The sequence below is a fragment of the Euprymna scolopes genome, chromosome 36 (genome assembly GCF_053919585.1).
Source record: "Euprymna scolopes isolate OS-2025 chromosome 36, ASM5391958v1, whole genome shotgun sequence".
NCBI lineage: Eukaryota > Metazoa > Mollusca > Cephalopoda > Sepiida > Sepiolidae > Euprymna > Euprymna scolopes.
The window spans coordinates 10,226,395-10,244,379 of NC_136517.1; the positions used below are offsets into that span (position 1 = coordinate 10,226,395).

At 35.4% G+C, this 17,985-nt stretch overlaps 1 protein-coding gene across 12 annotated transcripts in view; it reads left to right on the forward strand.

Moving 5' to 3' along the window:
- LOC145260330 (echinoderm microtubule-associated protein-like 2) overlaps positions 1-17,985 on the forward strand; it is a 488,936-nt gene that overhangs the window by 70,320 nt on the left and 400,631 nt on the right. For 2 of the 12 annotated variants that reach the window (XM_080118233.1, XM_080118222.1), the window contains exon 2: positions 14,936-14,980. The exons of 7 other annotated variants lie outside the window; for them this stretch is intronic. In XM_080118233.1, the coding sequence (XP_079974359.1) occupies positions 14,936-14,980 (45 nt within the window). Of the gene's footprint in view, positions 1-9,086; positions 9,145-14,925; positions 14,981-17,985 lie in introns of those variants that run through there. 3 more of the 12 variants (XM_080118238.1, XM_080118229.1, XM_080118224.1) reach the window with 2 other exon arrangements.

Sequence of the window (17,985 nt, forward strand, 5' to 3'; positions counted from 1 at the left end):
CTCTCTCTCTCTCTCGCACTCTCTCTCTCTCTCTCTCTTCTCTCTCACTCTCACACTCTCACACTCTCTCTCTCTCCACTCTCTCTCTCTCTCTCTCGCCTCTCTCTCTCTCTCTCTCTCGCACTCTCTCTCTCTCTCTCTCGCACTCTCTCTCTCTCTCTCTCGCACTCTCTCTCTCTCTCTCTCGCACTCTCTCTCTCTCTCTCTCGCACTCTCTCTCTCTCTCTCGCACTCTCTCTCTCTCTCTCTCTCGCACTCTCTCTCTCTCTCTCGCACTCTCTCTCTCTCTCTCTCGCACTCTCTCTCTCTCTCTCTCGCACTCTCTCTCTCTCGCACTCTCTCTCTCTCGCACTCTCTCTCTCTCTCTCTCTCTCGCACTCTCTCTCTCTCTCTCGCACTCTCTCTCTCTCTCTCGCACTCTCTCTCTCTCGCACTCTCTCTCTCTCTCTCTCGCACTCTCTCTCTCTCTCTCTCGCACTCTCTCTCTCTCTCTCTCTCGCACTCTCTCTCTCTCTCTCTCTCGCACTCTCTCTCTCTCTCTCTCTCGCCTCCTCTCTCTCTCTCTCTCGCACTCTCTCTCTCTCTCTCCGCACTCTCTCTCTCTCTCTCTCTCGCCCTCTCTCTCTCTCTCTCTCGCACTCTCTCTCTCTCTCTCTCTCGCACTCTCTCTCTCTCTCTCTCTCGCACTCTCTCTCTCTCTCTCTCTCGCACTCTCTCTCTCTCTCTCGCACTCTCTCTCTCTCTCTCGCACTCTCTCTCTCTCTCTCGCACTCTCTCTCTCTCTCTCTGCACTCTCTCTCTCTCTCTCGCACTCTCTCTCTCTCTCTCGCACTCTCTCTCTCTCTCTCGCACTCTCTCTCTCTCTCTCGCACTCTCTCTCTCTCTCTCGCACTCTCTCTCTCTCTCTCGCACTCTCTCTCTCTCTCTCTCGCACTCTCTCTCTCTCTCTCGCACTCTCTCTCTCTCTCGCACTCTCTCTCTCTCTCGCACTCTCTCTCTCTCTCGCACTCTCTCGCACTCTCTCTCTCTCTCTCTCTCCTCTCTCTCACTCTCTCTCTCTCTCTCTCGCTCTCTCTCTCTCTCTCTCTGCCTCTCTCTCTCGCACTCTCTCTCTCTCGCACTCTCTCTCTCGCACTCTCTCTCTCTCTCGCACTCTCACTCTCTCTCTTCTCTCGCACTCTCACTCTCTCTCTCTCTCTCTGCACTCTCACTCTCTCTCTCTCTCTCTCGCACTCTCACTCTCTCTCTCTCTCTCTCTGCACTCTCTCACTCTCTCTCTCTCTCTCTCTCTCGCACTCTCTCTCTCTCTCTCTCTCTCTCTCTCTCGCACTCTCTCTCTCTCTCTCTCTCGCACTCTCTCTCTCTCGCACTCTCTCGCGCGCGCTCTCTCTGTCGCTCGCGCTCTCTCGCGCTCGCGCTTCGTCTGCCTTACTCTAAAGACTCTAAAATGGCATCTGGCTGTTTTTTTATTTAAAAAAAAAAAACTTCGATAGTTAATATTTTTTGTAAGCGTATTTTTTTTTTAATTCACATGTTTGGCTTGGCTTTATTTTTCGTTTGACTATCGTATCTACCTATTTTGAATGTGATAATAACTTTGGTAACGTTGCCATAGTGTAGAATTTTCATAGTTTAGCTTTAATTAATTTTTGTTTACCGATAACATTTTAAAATTGTAAATTCAGACCGCCATTAGAGCTTGCTGACGTCAAGATCACGTGACATGACTCAACAGGTTTTAAATACAAGTTTACCCAAAATAAACGGCCGCGTGTATACTTTATGTAGAAGAGTTGGCGGCCGTATTTTTTTGGGCAGTTATAAATCGATTTTAAAATATGTAATGTTTAACATTAAAATGTCACTTTTTTGGAGCCCCCCCCCCACCCTGCAGAAAATCGATCAGTTGACGCACTTCTGATGGTCACTTTGGGCCAATTTTTCGATATTTGTCGTCCGGAAGGTGGGGCTTTCATATGAGACCAAGTTTTTGAATTTTTGTTGCGTCGGTCGAAAGTTTTTAGCAGACACACAAACATACATACACACACACACACACACACACACACACATACATTTTCGCTTTTATATATATAGAAGATAGAAAATGCATTTTATTTTTAAAAGAACTTTTTTGGCATTTGGTTATTCTTTTTCAAATAAATTAAAAAGTTGATGCATTTGTAGTTCTATTATAAGTGTTTTTTCTTCGGTTTAATTATACTTTCGAACTTTAATTGTATTCAAAAACTACTTTTTAGTCACCAATTAAAAAGAACAAAAAATAATTAGTTGGGGATCGGTTTCACATGAAGTTAATGTGAAAATAATTTCCATGTAGCTAGTCACACACATCACACACACACTTATTTTTTCCTACAAAAGTTAACAAAAAAGAAATAATTACTCTATTATTAACCCTCTGTCACAGTGACAAGCATCCTCAAATCTGTTCTCTAACTCTGCTAGAATGGCCCAGAATTGGAAGGTTTTCATGTTAAATTTATTTGCAAAACTGATCTCCTACTTGAATTTCTAAAATAGTATTTTTCAGGGTGTTCACATGTCTTTGCCTAAAACAAAAATTGTGATCAAATAATGAAGGTTGGGACTTGATGGCAATTGTAATACGAAAAAAAAAAATGGAATACCCTAGAATTTTCATTATGTAGTTGTAAATAATGGAGATTTAAATTGTGTGTTTTTGTATTTATTTTACTAAGTGAACTTATTGAGCAATTAGAAAAACGAAAACTTTAAACAAAAGGTCGATTTTAATAAAATATGAAAGACTGAAAATAATGCCGTTTCAACACAAGTGTTATGCGTGAAATTAATTTGATGCTCAAAATCTAAGCTTTTCGATTTTTTCTTTAATTTGTTTGAACATTTTCATCACTTTTTTTGTGACCAAACCAACATCTGTATATGCTATGTTTTCAGATGAAAACTAAAGAAATACAGGTATTTTTGATAAAATTTACTAGGCACACATCCAAGCTCAATAATACATGGCCTGGTCGGCATGAAGAAAATGGTTACTGGCCTCCTTGTCTCTGGTAAACAATAGGATTTAATGTGATATTAATTTGGATGACATATAGCATGCACTTGCCTCACCATCATTCCCGTAATTATAGAAGCAACTGGACTCGTGAAGAAAAAAAAAAAAAAATTCAAAAACTACCTGCAAATATACCCGGTGAACCAAGCGCAAGAGAAATTCAAATAATTGAACTCAAAGGGACGGTTAGAATTTAAAAAAACAAACAAACAAAAAAAGCAAACGATCTCTTGGTTGGAATGTATGAGATAGTGGGTGAATGTCTGGCATCTGGTAGGATACCCTGTTCCCAGCTAGCATTAAATAAAACTAAAAAAAAATGGTTAGATGCAGGGTCGGGTTTTTTGTGAGGGGACAAGTTCAGGTCTTAAAAAAAAAACAATCCTTTCGATTAGGATAAAAATTCTCAATTTAAAAGATTATTCTGATCAAGAATGGAACAGGTACTATACTTGATCATGAAATCTAGGTTGATATTTGTTTGAATTTTTTCTTTGAAATAAATTTAAATTTGAAGTTCTTTTAATACAGATTATTTTTTTCATGAATAGTATTTGCTTCATATTTCTCAGTGGCATCAAGAATTATTTTTGTTCTCACTTTAACGGCCATTGTGTTTAACTTTTTGGTTTTGAACTAATTGGATGAATGCAAGGATGTAATTCAAGACATGGGGTTCATCATTTGCACCCTTTGTTGGGAAGTCTGACTTTTAGGAACTGTTTTTCTTTTTCTAGATTAATGGCCACTTCGAACATAACTGTAGAAGGAAGTGCCATGCTTTCCTCTTATTAGGTAATTCATCATCATACTAGGAGCAAAGTGTAATATCTGTTTTGGTATTACACTTTTACTTCTGTTTTGTCGTTTAAAGAGAAAACCTTCTAGACTAGCAATTTTAATTTTTTTTCTAATCTCGTCTCCACCTCCTTTTTGGGAACTCTATTTCCTCCACATTAAAAATCAACTGTTTAATTTTGTCCTCGTGGGGAGGCAAGTAAATAGGTACTATGAATGACTTGGTTGTGTTTTATTTATTAATATGAAACTGCAACTTTTTTTTTTTTTTTTTTTTTTTTTTTTTGTCCTTGTCTCTTTTATGCCCGCCCTCTTTTGCTGCACTTTCATAGACTTTTCACTTTTTTTTCTCTCATTAAAATACACTCTGTTGGAAAAAGATTGACATCAAAAATGTTCCTGTCTGAGCTGCTCATCTTTTTCTTTTGTGACCTTTTATTACGAAAATGACTGTTGCTAATAGATTCAGAACTGGCTGGCAAATGTCAGTCACCCCCCCCCCACTCTTCTCGCCCTATTTTAAAACTGGCCTCTTTGAGTTCCTCTATTCTCAGTTTACCTCGTCTAAAAAAAGGGGGGAGGTGAAAATAGACGACTTCTCTCCACGAGTAGTTAACATCTTTGATACAAAAGAGACTGTCACTCACAACCACATGAAGATATCGGCTAACATACTTCCAACGCTTAAGTTATAACTTCATTAGAACACTAGAACATCCGTGACCCGTTGGGTCAGTATTCATTACATACTGGCTGTGTATACCCACCCAGCCTTATCCGGGAATATTATTTTTCTTACTAATGAGTCTGATCTGGGTATAACCTTGACATCCAGTAGTGAGGCACTATTTGGGGGCTGTGGGGAATGTGAAGTTGCTTAGTTACCATTGTTCTCAAGCTCACTTTGACCTGTTGCTACTAGATCAGGCGTCCGGAAGATACTGGCTTCTTGACCAAAAGTACACTGAATGTTCAAGTTAATGTTTTTTTTTTCTTTTCCCCAAAAACTTTTGCAAAACTCAGTCATGTTCTGCAATTTCAAAATGAAAACCAGGTGCTTATTTAAAATTAGATTTATTTAAAAAAATAAATAAATATAAATCTTTGTACGTACTCGTCATGGAGTGCAGATGTTATATTTGAAAAATCATGTGAATTGATTTTTTTTTTTTTTTAATCAAGAAAAACTAACAATCGGGAGATTAAATATTAAAACCCTAAAATTGGATCGTAAATACAATTTTTACTTAACATAGACCAATGTTTGCTTTAGATGCATGTCGGCAAATTTTTTGTTAAAGCTGTCGATTACAAATATCGGGGTGGGGGACTGATTTTATTTTATTTATTAGATAAGCAAAATCGGTTTAAATCATGAAATGTTAAACGAATTTCCAAATATATCCAATTAGAAGGTAATGATTTTCTCTGTAACAGATGGCATTTAGCTAGAAATGTTAAGTGTTTTTCTTACGGAAAAACAATTTGTCAATTGTGACTTTGTTCTAAAGTAATTAACCATATTTTTATTTTATTTTTTACTAGTGGGGGGTACCCGGCGTTGCTCGGGTGTTTTGAGGTGTGTGGTTTTGGGTAAATCAAAACTCGGGGAGGGGGTTAAAATTAAAAAAAGTTTTGGTAGGTAAGTATGAGGATCGAACCTGATCCCTTGAGGCGAAGTTGGAAATTAAAATGTGAAAAAAAAAGTGCGACGTTAACCATTGGGCCACCGCAAAATACTAACAGAAACATGTTTGAATTTATTTAACTATTTAGAATTGGCAGGTGCACGTTTTAATGATTTAATGAGGTCAACTTTGACTGCGGGGTAGTATTTCATTTACTGCGGGAACGCTTTTGGGGGGGGGGGGAACTACCTCCCCATAAAAAGAGGATTGTCCAAATTGAATAGCAATTGTCTGATATAAGGAAAATATTTCCACATTGATCAAATCTGATTGCTTTCGGATATTTCCGGCGATCGCGACCAGAAAAATACCGCCAGAATTAGTGTCACTTTTATTATACGAAAAAGCCTAATCCACATGCGGCGAGCGAAAAATGTTGAATATTTATCTTTTCAAAGTCGAGCAAATTAAATAGACAGGCGACCTCCGTTAACTTGTAGATATTATGATTATATGTGATATAAAAAGTTTTAAGTTGTGAGCCGACCGACCACTTCTCGGAAAAAAGCCTTTTACAGACATACACAAAAAGCGAACATACATACATACACACATTTTCGCTTTTATATATATAGATTATAAAAGTGAATCCAAGATGGCTGACACAAATGTGCTATTCAAATAAAGATGCATGAAAATTGTAGTTAATCTTGAAAATTAAATTAACTTTAGTTCTAATTAATGTCTATCAAGATTTTGTATGGGAGCTAAAAATGGGTGTGGCTAAATCTCTTAAGTGGGCGCTTGAAAAGAAAAAAATCTAACCTTGTTTTCACAAAAAAAAAAAAAAAAACAAATATACTAACCTCCGTCAGGGTTAACTAGTGAAGAGTGGCTTATCTCCAAAGTGTGAATGAACCTTCTTTTGACCACTGGTTTGCTAGTGTATGTGTCAGGACATAGAAACGTTCAGGTTGGTCTTCGATGTTGGTAATAGTCAGAGCAATAAGGGCCTACGGTTGGCATGTGTCCGCTGTAGGAAAGCAGTGTCATGCAAACCTGGAATCCATCGAATACAAGAATGCGATTGTGCATTAAGGTGCTGTTGGAAGTCTGACGTGGCAGCATAAAAAGATGCTTTGTTTAACAGTTTTGATTCTTGGATGCTGCCTCGTTCACGTGATTTTTATTGTTTTTAGAAAGAAAAGAAAAAAAAGAAAAACTACTGTTTAAATGAAAAAAAAAATAGGAAAAAGAAAAAATAATCAAACTTGAGTGTGTTTTCTTTTCTACTCAAAGTAATTTATGTGATTGAAATAGAAGTTGCCTAAATACCTCTTTCGGTTGCTAAAATTATAATTTTTCAGGTGAGCATACAGAAGAAAAAACACTCTGGTATAATCCTGGTACTGATGAGACTTTATTAAAAAATATATATATATATTTGTTTCATCTCAAACTAGTGTACTCTAATTGGTTGTTGATGTTCTTGGTGCATAAAGGATTTTTTCCCCGTAAATCACTTTATTTGCTTCATATATATATATATATATATATATATATATATATATTTTTTTGTTTTTTTACATAAGCATTAATATGTCGCTACATATTCATGAGCATGTTTCGGTCAGCTAGTAACTAGACGATATAGTTTATACAAAAGCTTAGTAAGCTATATCTCCTGAAGAGGTCTCTAGTAACTAGCTGACTGAAACCTGCTCATGAATGTGTATCGACATATCAATGCTAATCTAAAAAAAAAAAATAAATAAAAAAATACAAAGTATATCGGTATCTTGTATTAACCTCGTTAAAACTTCATTGGTATCTTTGTCTCTGGCAAAGTTATGGATAGTAGATCCACTAGTATGCATCGTATGTGAAATGAATACGGTCACAATGACCTTCTTGTGCTTTAAATAAACAAAAAATATGATTTTATAATTTATACCTAATGAAAGTCGTCAGATTTACAATTGTCTAAAAGAAAGTAAAAATCCAGGTAATTTACCATATATAAAAATCTTTTTCATTAGAATCCCAGAACAAAATGTCTAAAGAAAATTGAAATATTAAGAGATTGTGAATCCGATGTTTTTTTTTTTTTTTTTTTTTTTTTTTTGTTGTGTACATCTATAAAGGTGAAATGGTGTGTCTGCGTGTACCAAACTACTGTCAATCTTTAGTCTGCAGACTAGAGATTTGACATAAAGGGTATTGCGATTTGGGGGAAATTTTTTTACCGGTTTTTGGCCAGAAATTTGACTGTCAAGGGGTCAAAGCTCAACGATTTGACCTTTGAAAACTCTACCAAACTCCTCCGCCAATTTTAGGTCTAAATACTTGAAATTTTAGATGGAGGTTACTTGGACATGGATCAAAGTTTTTCATTTGAGCCTCCCAAAAATGCTAAAGGGTCAAAGTTGGGGTCAAAGTTTAAAAAAAAAAAAAAAAAAAAAAACTCACCTGCGGTCTCTACTAAATTACTCAACTAATGTTTGGTCTAAACATTTGAAGTTTTACATGAAGTGTATTCAGACATAAGGCAAGCTTTTTAATTGGTTTTTGACTGAAAATTTGGCTGCTAAGGGAGTCAAAGTTCAAAAGATTTTACCTTTGTGATTTCTAGAAAACTTCAGTAAATTTTGGGTCTAAACATTTGAAATTTTACATAAAGGGTATTCAGACAGGCAGCAAGCTTTTTAATCAGTTTTTGTGCAAATATTAGGCAGCCAAGAGGTCAAAGTTGAAAGAGTTGACCTTTGCAGACTCTACCAAACTACTCTGGCAATGTTGGGTCTAAACACTTGAAATTTTAGATGTATGTTACCTGGACATGAGTCAAACTTTATATATATGCACTTAAATTTATGAACAGTACGGCAAAGTCGGGCTGATCTCGTAGTGTATATATACCTTTCGTATAGTTTGTACTTCAACTTTATTCATTTAAGTTTAAAAATTCTTATTCTAATTTTATCTTTTTAAAATTTAAAAAACGTATTTCCCGTTGGCGTTAAGATATGCCTTAATAATTTTCAGTTATTTGCGGTAAACGTTCGTGTGTTTACATTTTTCATTCTATTAACTACAAAGCTTTTTATTTTCTTTATTTCCTTTCTTCCCCATTAAAATATATTTAACGAAGAGGGCTATCTTGCCTTGTCTGAATACCCTTTTTGATCCATAATCTTAAATGCTCCAACCTCCTCCCCGCTCCCTTACTTTATCAAATAAATTGTACCCCTCCCCCCAATATAGCTGATGAGAATCCTTAGAATGTATACACATTTTTATGCAACTTTCCTACAATTGATGATAATCTCCTTTCGAAACGATCCTCAAATCCTTATAAGCGGATTTAACAACCCATACTTCGGCTCGAATCGGTTGCATCGAAAGTCATCTTGTGTTTGTGTTTGCTTTTAATGGAAATTACAACCACCATGTTCTGTCTTGTCATCACTTCGGCATTATGTTGTCAAACCACCTTTTCACCCACCCACCCACCCCCATCTTCACTGCATTTTCAATGGGGAAGAAAATCCCAACAATATAGCCTTAATTGATTTTTTTTTTCTTTTCCTCTTCAGATAATTAACCAGATATTTTTTCGAAGCGACGATTTCTCCTACAAGCTTAAAACACGTGGTGAGTTTGTAAGCAAAACCCGATTGTTGTAGTCAGGGTTACTTCCCTTGCACACAATTGAATGTCTTATTGTGAATGCACGTAGATTAATCTGTTTAGAGCCATTAGTTTCTTAAGTTGTGCGTTAATTACTTTAAAATGGTTTAGCAAATGATTTTATGTAATCGATATTTAATTTTAACGAAAACCATGAATAAAAACAATTTTCTAAAGATAAACAATTTCATGGCAACATCTTTTACTCTTACATTTTTAACAAAAAAAGAATGATCTTATTCAAGCATGAAACACACACACACACACACACACACACACACACACACGTTTATTCTAAAAAGGAAAAATAAAATTTTTAGAAAAGGTTCTTGGTTTTCAGGCCAGGATCAAAGTGTAGTATTTGTTCTGATGCTGCACTTCACTTTTTTGGTCTCGGTTAGTGAAGAAATCCTTCATGACTGATACATTTTATTTTTGTTACTAACCAGTGTGCCCCTTCTGGGGGATCTGGTTTCCTTCACATTAAAAACCGACCTTGTGTCCAACTCTGGGCAAGTAAAAAAAAAAAAATAAATAAATACATAAAAATAAAAAAGGTACTGTTATATTTGGACTGGAAAATCTCATTTGAGTGCTTGATCAAGTGCAGAAATATATCTAATTTGATTCTTCCAACCTTTTCTTCTCTGCAACCTTTCTCTTACAGATGTGATATTGAGTCTGTCTTTTTATAAACATTATGTTATGTGTTCTTTGGAATTGTCTGATCTTTCCCTGCTTCATTTGTTCCAGCTTGATGGTGTTGTGGTCTCCATCAATTCACTATCTTGATACTTCATTTTAATACAGCTTATTCTAGTAGCTTCTTTCTAAGAAGTGCAATGTTGTTGAATTTTCTTCCCACTGATTGTTTTCCTCCTACCTACAACTTTGGTCTTTTTAAGACTTTGGCTATCTTCTGTATTTGCCATAAATATCTTTTCTTAGATCCTTACATGAAGGGGCTTCACACCTTGTCTTTAAAAACTTCAAATTAGTGTTATCTATTTTTTATTGTATATATATTCGTGTGCAAGTAGTGCCACTGCCTTTTTTATTTATTAAACGTGAATATCTTTTTTGATTTGTCAATAACTTACTCTATTGCTACTAGTGCATGATTTAATGTCTTCTGCTCCCAACTGCAGGGGTTGAACATCTTGTTGTGTTACTGCTAGTGTTGATGGCCATTCTCAAGGCATTATGATCATTGACCAGGTGCGTTGTGATGTTGAAAGTATGGAGGTCAGCCTTGTTGTCCAGTCATCGCTTCTTTGGTTATTCGTGGTATTTGCTTTTGATATGAAAGGACTTCAAAGGTATGCCTTTGCTGATAACAAAGGGAACGAGATCTCTGAAATGACTATGGTAAATTTGCAGATTGCAAAGAGAACTGCTATGTTTTTGCAGATCCTCATATGATTAAGGTCTTCAACTTAAAGATTGTTAATCAAGGTGTAATAAGTGAATGAGAACAGAATTTTAGTTTAGGTGTAGTGAGGAAGATCCAAACGAGTTGAGTTTAGCTGACAATCACTTGGCAGACAACTATGTGGACCGTAGTGTGTAGCGGGTTGGTGTTACGCACACACTTGGACTGGAGTGAAACTGATATTTGCAAAATCGGCTTTTGTTTTACTTTTTTCATACTTGTGAACCTGTGCAGGCTCCTCCTGGCAGCAGGCAATGCAAGAGACGATGACATGGCCAGGATAGGAGATTAAGAAAACCAGAGAAACAATATCAAGGTTGGCGATGATGTGGAGTGGGTGGGGAGGAACCATGTGGTTTTATCACACACATACTCTTCACATAGAAACACTATTCAAACGAATCAAAAACTTCAATGCAATTGTAACTTTTTTTTTTTTTTTTTTTATTTTTTATTACATTTTCACCCCAAACAAGGCACATTGCCACTTTGGTGTAGGGGGCTACTATCAGGGGAAACATCTACTGGGGCACTATGTAGGGATTAGGGCAGCGAGATGTTGGTTCACGTTGCACTTGAACTTATGCATGTCAGTACAGTTGGGGAAGCAGTGACCTGGAATGGAATTCCAAAGTCTAGCAGTTCTGGGGAAGAAACTACTGGAGTAGAAAGATCTTTTACATCTAGGGATCTCTACAGTGTGGGGGTGGGATTTTGCAGCTTGTCGGGTCTGTCGAGGGTGTTCACGTCGTGGGGGCACAAGTGCTTGCAGTTCTTCAGAGCATTCACCATTATAATACTTGTAGAACAGGCAGAGGGATGCAACGTTTCGACGATGGGACAGAGGCTGAAGTTTTGATGCCAGTTTAGGGCCTATCAGATTTGCGATTCTCTTTTGAACCCTGTCAAGGAGAGAGAGACTACTAGCCGATGCACCGGCCCAAATATGACAGCAATACTCCATACATGGGCGAATAGTGGCCTTATAGAGGTACAGGATACTTTCGGGTGTTAGAAGTTTTCTAGCACGGTAGAGAGAGCCCACCTTCCTCGCAGCGGCCCTGGCAATGCCCTCGATGTAATTGTTCCAGCTCATGTTTCCTGTGAACGTTAGGCCAAGGAGCTTGAAAGACGTACTCTCAGCTAAAGAGTTGTTGGCCATTGCTATAGGTGGTAGAGAAGGTTTCTTGTAATTATTGAATGAAGCCAGTTTTGTCTTGGTGGCATTGAACGTTACCATCCATTTTTGTCCCCATTCCACTACTGATTTGAGGTCATCCTCTAGTGTTTCTGCCATTACTTTAGATATATGTTCATTTGTTTTCCTGTCGTGCCTGCTATAGAGTGTGGTGTCATCAGCATATATACCCATCTCAGAGGCAATTTTATCGGGGAGGTCATTTATGAATATCAGGAACAGCAGAGGACCAAGGATAGATCCCTGGGGCACTCCGGCATTTATATTATATTGTTTAGACGTACGACCGTCGAGGACAACCTGGATTTTTCTCTTATCTAAGAAGGATTTAATTATGTTAAGTATTCTACCAGTGATACCATCTAATCTTCCTGAGGAGACCCTCATGCCATACCCTGTCAAAAGCCTTAGATATATCTAGAGCTACCGCTCTGCCCTCTCCCGCTTTGTCCAGTGAATGGTATATGCGTTCAGAGATTACAGTGAGGATGTCTGCCGTGGAACGGGCTTGTCTTGTTGGTGACTTAATAGCAATGTTACTGCAACAAACATTTCCACATTCGCTACAAATTAAATCGGTTCAAGATTGACCTGATTCTGATGCCAAAGTTCATGTATCTTCAGTTTCGTATGAATAAAATTCCTTTCAAATGATATCTCAGCATTGAATGATCAGAAGATAACTTTTAATTTTGATGTTTGCTTTTGTCAAAGAATTCATTATGCAACTTTTATACCTCACTTTGGGTTTTTAGTTTTTTATGGCAAGGTCATGTGGTTGGGTTTAGATTAGAAAGTCGGAATGATGAATGCAACTTGGTAGAGTTATGTGGTCGCATCTAACTTCAATAGAAAACCGAAGAAAAAGATCACATCCCTACAACTAAATAGGTATCAATTTTTATTCAAGAGAAAACTGAAACGCAGCAAAAATTTATATTTGAATTATTCGGACTACTGTTTTGATTTTGAGTCATTTTCACAAAACATTAATGTAACCTCTGATCTTCTCAACTGTATCTTGTCGAACTCAAGAATTGTTTGATAGGTTGTTTTCTGTTAAACAAATTCTATATTCTGGAGTTTCATTCTGACAGGCTGCTTATAGTGAAATGGTGAGCACAAGGTGATCAAGAAACGATCAAAGCAGGAACTTGTCTTGAATTGTAATTTTTGGGTCAATATGTCTACTCATACCAATTTTGATTCTGTGTAAATGTATCATAACGTTCGTGCTGCTACTTATGTGCATCAAGCTGAACCACAACTCGATCGCATAATATTGTGCACACATTTCAACAAAATCGGATCCATCATGTAACTGCTACATGTTTTTGTGATGGACACTTCATTAAGCTAACACTTTATATACATGGTAAGGAATATGGTCATTTGTCATTCTTATCCCATGTTTACTCCATCTTAAATAATACTGAGGTCTCTCACATTCAATACTGCTGTAAAGACTTTAATTGAAAAAGTTGAACTGCTGACGATGGGACTGGCACTTAAAATGAACAACATTTTCTGCTCCAGAATTTATTTTTCTACATAGTCTTCACCATCCTCAATGTACTTTTTTCAGGAATTTGATGACACATATCTGCTTCTGATGCACGTCCATGACAGTGATTGTTTTCTTAGTCTCACACTGTCAAAATCTGCCACGAAGATGAAACTGTCATTTCATGAATGCATAAGTTCAATCATAAAAATGCAATCTGCTCTGATCCGTTTGGGCAGAATAAAAGAAATAGGAGGCATTACTTTTGGAACATCCTCGTGTGTGTGTGTGTGTGTGTGTATATATATATATATATATATATATATTTTGTAATGTAATTCACAAGAACTACACAATACCCCCCACCCATGCACATGTGTATGTCTACTTTTGATGAGTTGTAGTGCACCTGCCGAGCATTCTACAGAATGATTTCATTATTATGATTTCATTATTATAGTGTACTGTCCGTGTGTGTGTGTGTATATATATATATATATATACGTACACACATATACACACGCAAATTTATTCATGCAAAAATAACCTATCCTTACCTAAAATACAGAAATCAAATTGAATATTAAAATAAAGGCCACAAATTCATAATCTCTAAGAAAATGAAACTCTTTTTAGTCTCAATGTTTCTCTTAGGTGGTAGTGTAGATTTGGCTAAAGGATGAAAATTAAATTAGTTTTAAGTTGATTCTGTTTCTGGGAGCTGGCTTATGGGTAAGTTTTGTCACTCCCGTTGTTTAACGATCCACACACAACTTGCGTCTATCGTGAATTTTGTTTCTTTGCTATCTCATCAATATAGTAACCAACATGACCAACGGTCTGATATGCCGGAACTGAACATAGTAAAAATTGCCTCAGATGCCCCCCTCTCTCTCTCGTATATATATATATATGTATGTATGTTTTATGAGCTAACATCATTTACTTCTATCAGACACTCCAACTTATAAGTTTCACTATTATAACCAATTCATTAACCTGAGTAGGAGTTATGCCCCTTTCTATAAATAAATCCCCAGAAAACTTCATAGATGCAGCCCTCTCTGGCACACAAATGGTTGGTCTTTGGTGATAGAATCACGAGTAGCTAGCCATCTGTAATGAATAGAGCCAATCCCCTACCCCTAATGTAAACAACAAAAAATCGCCTGTGCTTTGCATGAAAGCCTGGAAGGTAATTTGCATAATGGCCAGGTGAACTAAAAGCAAAGAGTTATTAACACGTGGTGCAGAATGAACAAGATGGCGAGAGAAGTGCTAGTATTGAGAATGCTTTATTGGTTTATGAAAAAATTGAACAAACAAAAGAATTGAGAAAAAAATTCACGGAGTATCTGCAGTTTCCTGATTTTATGCTGGATCATTTGAGATGTGGTGCATGCTATATGGAGAAAGCCAGCTCAACCTGGTTGAATGCTGCCATAAATAGAAATAGTTTTTTTGTTTTTATCATTCTGTAAAACTTTTGAGTCAAATTAAAAACAAAACTGATAAAAAAAAAAAATAAAAAAAATTATAATGTTGTATATTATTTTGCTGTTCGTCCAAGCAACACAGTACATTTTTAGTTGGCTTATGAATCTAATTTTCATTTTTTCAGAAAAGATGTTTTTATATCAAAGAATAACAACACGGAACAATTCACGTGGGTATTTTCTTGGTATTAACCCCGCACAAACATATTAGATGAATATTCCTTCACCTTTCAAATATGAAAATTATAAAGCAAATTTTTTTTTTTAAAAGTAGCAGCATTTTGAACACTTTCATAAATATAAAAATGAAATATCAGAAAAACATTCAACAGTATGGCATAAAAATATCTATATCTATGAATTCGTATTCCTGTCTGTTTATTTGTTTGTTCACAATTTGATTAATATATACAAAAGGTCCATTACTTCATTTTGTTTTCATTCTTATATATAGTATGATCCTTGCAAAATATACGATTAAGAGGTGACCTCATTTGCATATTACATTAAGAAAAATCAATTTTATTAAATAGCGGTGTGTTAGTTATTGTTTATAGTGAGAGAATTGTTTTAAGTGTTCTATTTGAGTTTATTTTTTAAATTTGATTTATATTTGATAACATTTAATTTATTTTTACTGACATGGATTTTTTTATAAACTGGTTTGAGTTATTTCCCCTTTGTTTTTATCTTTTTCGGCAGATATTAAAATGAAAAGCCTTCAAGCATTATTTTTCGCAATCAACGTTGGATTTTTATTTTAAAATAAACATTTCAATTCAACTACGATTCTTTATTTAAAACAAAAACTTTCATTTACATTTTTTACTAGTTTTCTTCATTTTTTGACATAATTGCTAATTTTTTTTCTTTTAATAACACAATAAGTCATAACTCATCATTTTTATAACATAAAAACGTATTTCAGTTAACACAAATTCTACTTTGGTATTATTTAAACTGAATTATTTACAGTTTATGTTTATTGCAACAGACCGTAAAGACAAATCTTTCTAGACTGAGGTAGCATAAAAAGAAATTCGCTTAAACTGGAATATAGTCATAAAAAAGTGCTCAATATCCAGGTAATAGCTTCTCTTCGTATCCCTTCTGCCAAAATATCTGGTGGAGAGTTTGTCACTTTTTCGATTTTAAGATTAAAAAAAATATATAGAGAGGGGTATCACTGGTACATGTGGACCGAAAAAATCATTTCACATTTTTGGTTGTTCAAACCAAAACACAATATTTTTTTAAATTTCACCACTGGTCAAATTTTAAAAATATATGGTTGATGACAAAATAACTCTTATTAAACATGTCATAAAATTTTTTTTATCAGATTTTCAATTTTAAAAAAAAAGTCTGTTTATAGCCACGCTATTGCTGCTGATGCTATTACTAATACTACAAGACAGTCTACACTCAAACTCAAAACGATTTTTTTCTGAGTATCATGATTTTAAATTGCTAGCTACCGCAAGAGAAAACAGCATACAATTATACTTTTAATGGATAAAACCAGTAAAAAGATTATTTTATTTAATAGTGGGTGCCTGAAGAAAATTTTTCAAAATTTTCAATACTCCTGTTGAAGCCTTTTTTTTTTTTTTTTTTTTACACAACAAAAAATGGTCAAAAGTATTTCAGACACCCCAAACTATTAAATGACGTCTCTACTGGTTATTTTCCAAATTTCATAACAAAATTCTTAATACAAATCAGGGATCTTTACAAAATCTTATCGAAATGCTGTTTTATAATGTTCACCTTTTTATCACTTTATTTGGTTAACTCTCCAAATATATAATGTAGATTATTTATTAAATCATTTGAAAGTATATTTCTTTCCAAACAAAATGGTATTTTAAAGACTTGAAGTGATTGGGTTTGTAAAATATGACTATTTTCATAGAAGCCCCTTGAAAGCTGTGATTATCCAAAGCGTTTTATCGTCCATGTGTATTGCTTATAGTGATTTCAAGTTTTAAAAAGAAGGGACTTGGGTGCCATCAACTCGAATCGAAACAAAAAACATTTCGCTATCAAACAACTGTATCTAAACACTTATGTATTAGTTACGACATTGAATCTAACGATTCTTTATGGTAAAATCATGTAGGCGTCTTATCTAGATGTAATAACTGATAGGCAGAAGTCAGTTGGATTTGCACACATACACACAATTCTCGAATATCTAAGGTCTCTCCCTACAAGGGTTTGTCAGGTAAACGTGACATGAGGATACTTTTTTTTTTTGGTACCTCCTGACAAACGACGGATTGGACTTATGATTCAAGCAAGGACACCTGTATGGTTCAGTCTTATTAAAGATTACAAGTAGGGCCACTGGGGGGGGGGAGAAACCTACTCCTATTAGGATCTCACTCCAGTAATGTGTGCCTGATCTATATGCACGCAATTCCACTTTTTTGTCAGGAATGCAAGGTAGTCTATGTAAAATTTATATCTTTTTTATATTCTTTGACATTTGAATATTCCAATCACCTTGCTTCTAATTTTATCCTTTTTGTGCGGTTGCCACTCTAGTCTATATCATCCTGTACATTTTTTATCAAAATTTTCTTTGTTTCTGAGAAAATCATTAGATCTACCCCCCCCCCCCCCGTTTAATGTCTTATTTCTTTGTACGGTTTTTCTGGTTTGAAACAATTTCCTCAAATACTTTTATCTTTCCTTTTATTATTCTAGATATTGTTCTATCTAATACTAAATCTTGTCTAGTTAATGTAGCCATTCTACCTAAAGATAAAACATCAGTCTCTACCCAAATTATCTTCAAATTGAGATGAAGATTAGCACCTGCCAGTGATAAGTCAAACTTTCTATTCTTAGAGAGAATTATGTCTCTCTCTTCCACTTATGCTAATTAGGTAAACTAATCTGCCGGTATCATTACAAAATTGTTACTTCTATATTTGCCATATTGGCAATTATAATTAAGAACGAAGCAGTTAGATTTAGATTGAATTCAAACTACTGCCGGTATCTAATTTATAAAATAAAATGGGTGGGAGCGTATTTTTAGTCCATTAAAACTAATATTATGAGATTCCTTGATTTGTTTTTCTTTCCTGTTTCTTTTTTTTTCTTTATTCAACATAATTTATGGAAATTGTAACTTTTCCTCAATCTTATAAAAAAAACAAAACAA